Source organism: Citrus clementina, unplaced genomic scaffold (genome assembly GCF_000493195.1).
Source record: "Citrus clementina cultivar Clemenules unplaced genomic scaffold, Citrus_clementina_v1.0 scaffold_8, whole genome shotgun sequence".
Classification (NCBI taxonomy): domain Eukaryota; kingdom Viridiplantae; phylum Streptophyta; class Magnoliopsida; order Sapindales; family Rutaceae; genus Citrus; species Citrus x clementina.
This window is the reverse complement of record NW_006262022.1, coordinates 11204049-11210721: the sequence shown is the minus strand read 5'-3', so window position 1 is coordinate 11210721 and position 6673 is coordinate 11204049. Positions and strand designations below refer to the sequence as shown.

Here is a 6673-nt window from a genome sequence, read left to right as displayed (position 1 = left end):
CGAAGTGGATAGAGGTAGAAGCCCTTAGCAGGATCACAGAGAAGAAAACAACAGACTTCGTGTGGAGAAACATGGTCTGTCGATACGGGATCCCATATGCCTTGGTAACGGATAATGGCAGGCAGTTCGATAATCACAGCTTCAGGGATTTCTGCCAGAACCTCGGGAGTAGAACTGAAGTATTGCTCGCCTGCTCACCCTCAATCGAATGGACAAGTAGAAGCAGCCAACAAGACAGTCAAAAGGCTTCTGAAAACCAGGCTCGGAGCAAAAAAGGGTGCGTGGGTTGACGAGCTGTCAGGTGTACTATGGGCATACAGAACAACCCACAAAACCGCAACGGGGGAGACACCGTTCGCTTTGGCTTTCGGACATGAAGCGGTCGTGCCGGCTGAGGTAGGAACGACCACACACCGGACAGATCATTTCAATGAACAGGAGAACGACGAGCAGATATGTTTGAATCTTGATCTGCTAATGGAGAGGAGGGAACAAGCAGCCGAGCGATCAGTCACTTACCAACAGAGGGTTGCTCGGTATTATAACCAGAAGGTGAACATACGGCAATTCAGGGTTGGAGACTGGGTACTGAGAAGAGTGAATCAGAGCACCAAAGATTCGACTCAAGGAGTGCTGGGACCGAATTGGGAAGGGCCGTATAGAGTCAAGCAGATAGCGGGGCCCGGAGCTTACAAGCTGGTTCGCGCGGACGGCCACGAAGTGAAACGCCCATGGAACGCAGCACACCTCCGAAAATACTTCCAGTAAGACTTGCTCACATTTTAAAGCAATTTCTGCTCATGCTGTCTATCTTTTATTTTTATGTTTTATGTCCGAACAATTTCATGTAAGTCAAATCCTGCCATTAATGTAACGTCGACGAATTTATTTCGCTTGAAACCGAAAAAAATCCTAAGGCATGCAAAGGCTCGCCAAGTCTCAGAGCCTGTCTTATGGCGAGACAGAAGCCAAGCATGCCAGGATCTGCTCGGCCACGAGAAGGCAGCAGAATCCAAATCGTTTGAAGAAAATCCTGAGGCATGCAAAGGCTCGCCAAGTCTCAGAGCCTGTCTTATGGCGAGACAGAAGCCAAGCATGCCAGGATCTGCTCGGCCACGAGAAGGCAGCAGAATCCAAATCGTTTGAAAAAAAATCCTAAGGCATGCAAAGGCTCGCCAAGTCTCAGAGCCTGTCTTATGGCGAGACAGAAGCCAAGCATGCCAGGATCTGCTCGGCCACGAGAAGGCAGCAGAATCCAAATCGTTTGAAGAAAATCCTGAGGCATGCAAAGGCTCGCCAAGTCTCAGAGCCTGTCTTATGGCGAGACAGAAGCCAAGCATGCCAGGATCTGCTCGGCCACGAGAAGGCAGCAGAATCCAAATCGTTTAAAAAAAATCCTAAGGCATGCAAAGGCTCGCCAGGTCTCAGAGCCTGTCTTATGGCGAGACAGAAGCCAAGCATGCCAGGATCTGCTCGGCCACGAGAAGGCAGCAGAATCCAAATCGTTTGAAAAAAATCCTAAGGCATGCAAAGGCTCGCCTGGTCTCAGAGCCTGTCTTATGGCGAGACAGAAGCCAAGCATGCCAGGATCTGCTCGGCCACGAGAAGGCAGCAGAATCCAAATCGTTTGAAGAAAATCCTGAGGCATGCAAAGGCTCGCCAAGTCTCAGAGCCTGTCTTATGGCGAGACAGAAGCCAAGCATGCCAGGATGTGCTCGGCCACGAGAAGGCAGCAGAATCCAAATCGTTTGAAAAAAATCCTAAGGCATGCAAAGGCTCGCCAGGTCTCAGAGCCTGTCTTATGGCGAGACAGAAGCCAAGCATGCCAGGATCTGCTCGGCCACGAGAAGGCAGCAGAATCCAAATCGTTTGAAGAAAATCCTAAGGCATGCAAAGGCTCGCCAAGTCTCAGAGCCTGTCTTATGGCGAGACAGAAGCCAAGCATGCCAGGATCTGCTCGGCCACGAGAAGGCAGCAGAATCCAAATCGTTTGAAGAAGATTCTCAAGGCATGCAAAGGCTCGACAAAGTCTCAAAGCCTGTCTTAGGGCCAGACAAAAGCCCAGCATGCCAGGATCTGCTCGTTCGCGAGAAGGCGAGCAGACTCCGAAGCATTCGGAAAGTTTTCTACGGCACGCAAAGGCCTCACCAAGTCTCAAAGCCTGTCTTACGGCGAGACAAAAGCGATCAGCGTTTCAGACGAAAATTAATTCATGAGTACGACACGAGATAGTAATCAACAACATTTTTATTAATGGCTAACAGAGGGGATAAATTTCATAAACGTTGTTCATTACAATACAAGAAGAAATATATCAAAAAGATGGTGGATCAGTGAGCCGAGCAGCATCGGTTGGCTGGACCTCCTCGGGTGCGGGGGGGGTATCACCAGTTGCGTCCGGGGGGGTGCTCGCCTCGCCAACATCAGCAGGGACTGCACGAGGAGGAGAGTTACCCTCCTCAATCACGATCGGCTCTAACCCCTCGGCATCTTCCTTGGCCGCCTCCTCGTCCATATGTTGAGCAACACCAGCTGCAAGGTCATCCATCTTCAGATCAGGGTGTTGCTTCCCGAGGACGGCCATGATACAACGATAGGAATGCCGAAGTCCCTGGTCGTACTGGTTGTCGGCCTCCCTCTCCAAGTTCTCTACATGAGCTCGGTGGGAATCGCGGAGAGATTCGAGCTGAGCCTCATACATAGCCCTCTGCCCTTGGAGATCCTCCTTAACCTTGGTCAGCTCCTCCTCGAGGGCAATGGCTTTTGCTTGAGCAAGGGACTCTTGCTCTATCAGCTTGAGGTTCTCAACGTTTAGCTCCCCCGCCTTTTTCTCGGCAACGTCAGCTCTGGTCGTCGCCGATTGAATGTCCTCCTTCATCTTCCTGTCGTAACGGCCAACCTTGGCCTTATAGTAGGTGGCCATGCAGCTGAGATGGAAAGCACTGTACTGCATGGCTCCCACCAGCTCGCCCAGGGTACAACCGTCAAAGCCCTCCAGGTCCTTCTTGCTCACGAGTTTAGACAACTCATTGAGATAGGGAACCAAGTGTTCTGGTCGGCTGTCGGGTAAGCGAGACCGAGGCACAACAGGTGGAGAAGAGGAAGCAGGATCAGTGGCTGCTCTACTGGATTCCCCGACTTTAGCAGAGGCAGGAGGGAGAGCCTGCAAGGGAGGAACCTGCTGCACGATGTTCTTTCGCTTCGCAGCGGGAGCATCTTTGTCCTGGTCCCTATCGGTTGTTGGAGGCCGAGAGCGTTTCCTGGTCAGAGCTCCAATCACTGCGTCCTCCATCTTATGGCCAGGAAGTATCAACCGAGACTCGAGGAAGTTGTATGTAGATAGCAGTTCTCGGCTCGAGCAGGAATTGGCCAATACAGCCTCGACCCGTTTAAGCAGACCAGGTCGGAGCGGGAAGTGAACACCCCAGGAAACTACAGCACAAACAGACACTTGGTTAGAGACAAACCAATACAGCAGGAACAATTATGGATACAAGACATCTAAAGCGAGCAGGCAACCTGGGACCGTGAAACGGGGTGGGACGCGACAATCCTTCCCGTCTATTTGTGCAACTTGACCCCAGGGACCCCCAGCAAAAAAGAATTTCCTCTTCCAAGTCCCACCACCACCAGTTGGAAGATCAGTTATGGGTTTCCTGCTCTTGGTACCAGATTGGAAGTAGTACCAGCCGGCATCTTTAGGGCTGCTCTTCAGCTGGTACAGGTGCTTCACCTCATCAACCGTGGGCTCGCTTTGGCAACATCTGTCCCACAATATGAACAGACCAGAGAGCACTCTCCACCCATTGGGGTTCAGCTGACCAGGAGCCAGATTTAGCCCGTTAAGTATCCGGGCAAAGTAAGGCTGCAAGGGACACCTCAGCCCATACTTAAAGCTCTCCAGATACAGGGTAACGTATCCCCTGGGAGGCCGGCTAGGTGTATCCTTCTTTCCTGGGATCTTAAGAGGTATCTCACCAGGAATACTATACCTAAGTCGGAGGTCATTGAGCTCGTCAAACGTGGTCGTACACGACATGTAATCAATGGCATAATCACGCGACAAGGCTCTACCTCCTACTGTACCCCGTTCTTCTGGTCGTGATGCTCCTGATGGGGACGCCTCACCAGAATCATCCCCTTGACCCTCACTCAAGGTGTTCTCCGATCCAGAAGATCCTTCTTCATCGCTACTGTCGCTCGAGGAGGTTGTTTGGGGAGACATCCTCCTAGCGCTAGTACCAACACTAGACCTAATGGGCTCTAAGGGGATCCCGGGATCAAAAGCAAAATCAGCGGGCAGACTAGGCAAAAAACCTAGTTCGTCGTCACCAACCTCAACGACCTTCTCCTTACCCTTCGACATATCCTAAGTTCTAACCAAAACACCACCGCCAACTACAACCTCAAGCAAAGCAGAGAGAAAGGAAATTACCTACAACTAACCAATACCGAAAAAAATAGAAGAAATACCTGAAGCAGGGACTCGGTCAGAGAGAGACAGGGATGACAGCTTTGGCGCCGAGGTTCATTCGCCGGAGAGACAAGAATGGAGAAAATGACGAGTTCGTGTTTGAAGATTTTGGGTTTCCTTACTGAGAAGCAAACTCTTGGGCTGCCAGCATTTAATGACGCATATTCCGAGAATCCCGTAACCGTCGATTTGAAATTCAAATGGAGGGGGGGATTTCTGCCACGTCACCTCGTCCGCAATTAAATGCGACATGACTCCTGGCAGCCTTTTCCAAACCCACGCGAGCGAGTACTATCGAGTTTCTACTGCTGGTCCACTACATTACCCAACACCAGAAACTGGGGGACCGGTGTTTGGGAGGGATACTGTTTGGGACAAATGCGTCGAAGGGACCAGGAATGACAAGCGGACATCTGATGGCGGAGTTCTGCGAACCGATGTGTTCCGTTAAAGCCTAGCGCGTGGAAGAACAGGATCAGAAACATCCTGCTCGTCCACGATGTTGTCGTCCGCGAGGCCAATTCCTATAAAAGGCATGAGGCCATTCCGGCTAGAGATCGAGAGGCGAGGAGACCCGGTCGACGGCAGTTGGCAAGACGTGCTCTCCAGCACGAGAATCTAGGCACAACAGCCACGCTTTCCCCTGAACCGTGGCGTAACACGCTAGATCCCATGTTTTGCCCATAACGCAGCAGTTGAAGTCCCATACCGTCTCGAAAAGAGCGGAAGACTGAGATTCAGAGGAAGCCTATAAAAAGGTAGCCAACGAAGGTAAAAGGGTTGGCATTCTTGAGAAAAGGGGAGAAAACCACAAGAAACGCCATAAGACCTGTGGCAAGCTTTTCCCGAACCTTCATATCTGACTTGAGCGTCGGAGGGTTTGCGCCGGGAAAACAACCGGCGTACTCTGACTTATCTGTGTACGCAGGGACCTCCGGAGAAGAAGCCTGGCGAGGAGACCTCCTGGTAGTGACGAAGTTGATCGAGCAGAGATCCTGATCGCAGAACGAGGAGAACCGGAATCTCGCATCAACAGAGATAATCCCTGTACCCCCATTATGTCGTTGAAGCGCTCCATGTGCATCAGCGGGTCAGTTCTTCCCGTGTATCTGAGGTCGGGGAGGCGGAAATCTCTCGGAATAACTGCCCTCATGATCTCTGCTGCGAGCGGTGATTCCCCGTCCAGCATTATCCTCCAACCAGGGGCTTTGTTCCTCCCTTGCATGTCATCAATTATTTGCGCTAGCCTTCGCACTTCCTCCTCCAGCTGTCCTGCGCGACCAGGGTCGCGCGCTGCAGCTTGATCCCGCTCTCGCTCTACATCATGTAAGTGTTGCCTCAGTTCTGTTTCCTCTGCATTCACCACCCCGTCGCCCCCGTCACAAGTCTGTCTTACCGGGGACTGCTCTCTTTCTCTATGAAATTCTCCTCGCAGAGGTACGTTACCTCTCTCACCACCAAATCTCCCAGCGGTTTGACTTCTCTCCGCACTATCGGTACCCGGTGCCGCTCCACCGCCTCTCACCCTTCCCTCTTGGGTTACCCTTCGCTCGTTCCGCAGCTCATGCAGGATGGTTGTCAAGGTTTCCATCTGCTTTTCCATTCGCTCCATTCGGTCGAACATGACTTTTTCCCGTGCTTCGCTGATTACCTCCCTCAGCGTCACGGAATCGTTAAGCCTTATGTCACCCCCTTGTGCGCTACTTCCTCCTATCTCCATTGCCTTTCGCTTACTCCCCCCCCTTTTCTTGCTATCGACAGAAGCTTTTTGCTCTGGATCCCCACAGACGGCGCCAAAATGTTGATGCGAGATTCCGGTTCTCCTCGTTCCGCGATCAGGATCTCTGCTCGATCAACTTCGTCACTACCAGGAGGTCTCCTCGCCAGGCTTCTTCTCCGGAGGTCCCTGCGTACACAGATAAGTCAGAGTACGCCGGTTGTTTTCCCGGCGCAAACCCTCCGACGCTCAAGTCAGATATGAAGGTTCGGGAAAAACTTGCCACAGGTCTTATGGCGTTTCTTGTGGTTTTCTCCCCTTTTCTCAAGAATGCCAACCCTTTTACCTTCGTTGGCTACCTTTTTATAGGCTTCCTCTGAATCTCAGTCTTCCGCTCTTTTCGAGACGGTATGGGACTTCAACTGCTGCGTTATGGGCAAAACATGGGATCTAGCGTGTTACGCCACGGTTCAGGGGAAAGC

At 51.8% G+C, this 6673-nt stretch overlaps 1 protein-coding gene across 1 annotated transcript; it reads right to left on the bottom strand.

Moving 5' to 3' along the window:
* Window positions 1-2314: 2314 nt before the first annotated feature.
* Window positions 2315-4366, bottom strand: LOC112096356. Its single transcript, XM_024179781.1, has 2 exons — window positions 3787-4366; window positions 2315-3432 (listed from the first exon to the last, which is right to left on the bottom strand). Exons 1-2 carry the CDS (start codon window positions 4364-4366, stop codon window positions 2315-2317), a joined length of 1698 nt encoding a protein of 565 aa, XP_024035549.1.
* Window positions 4367-6673: the final 2307 nt, after the last annotated feature.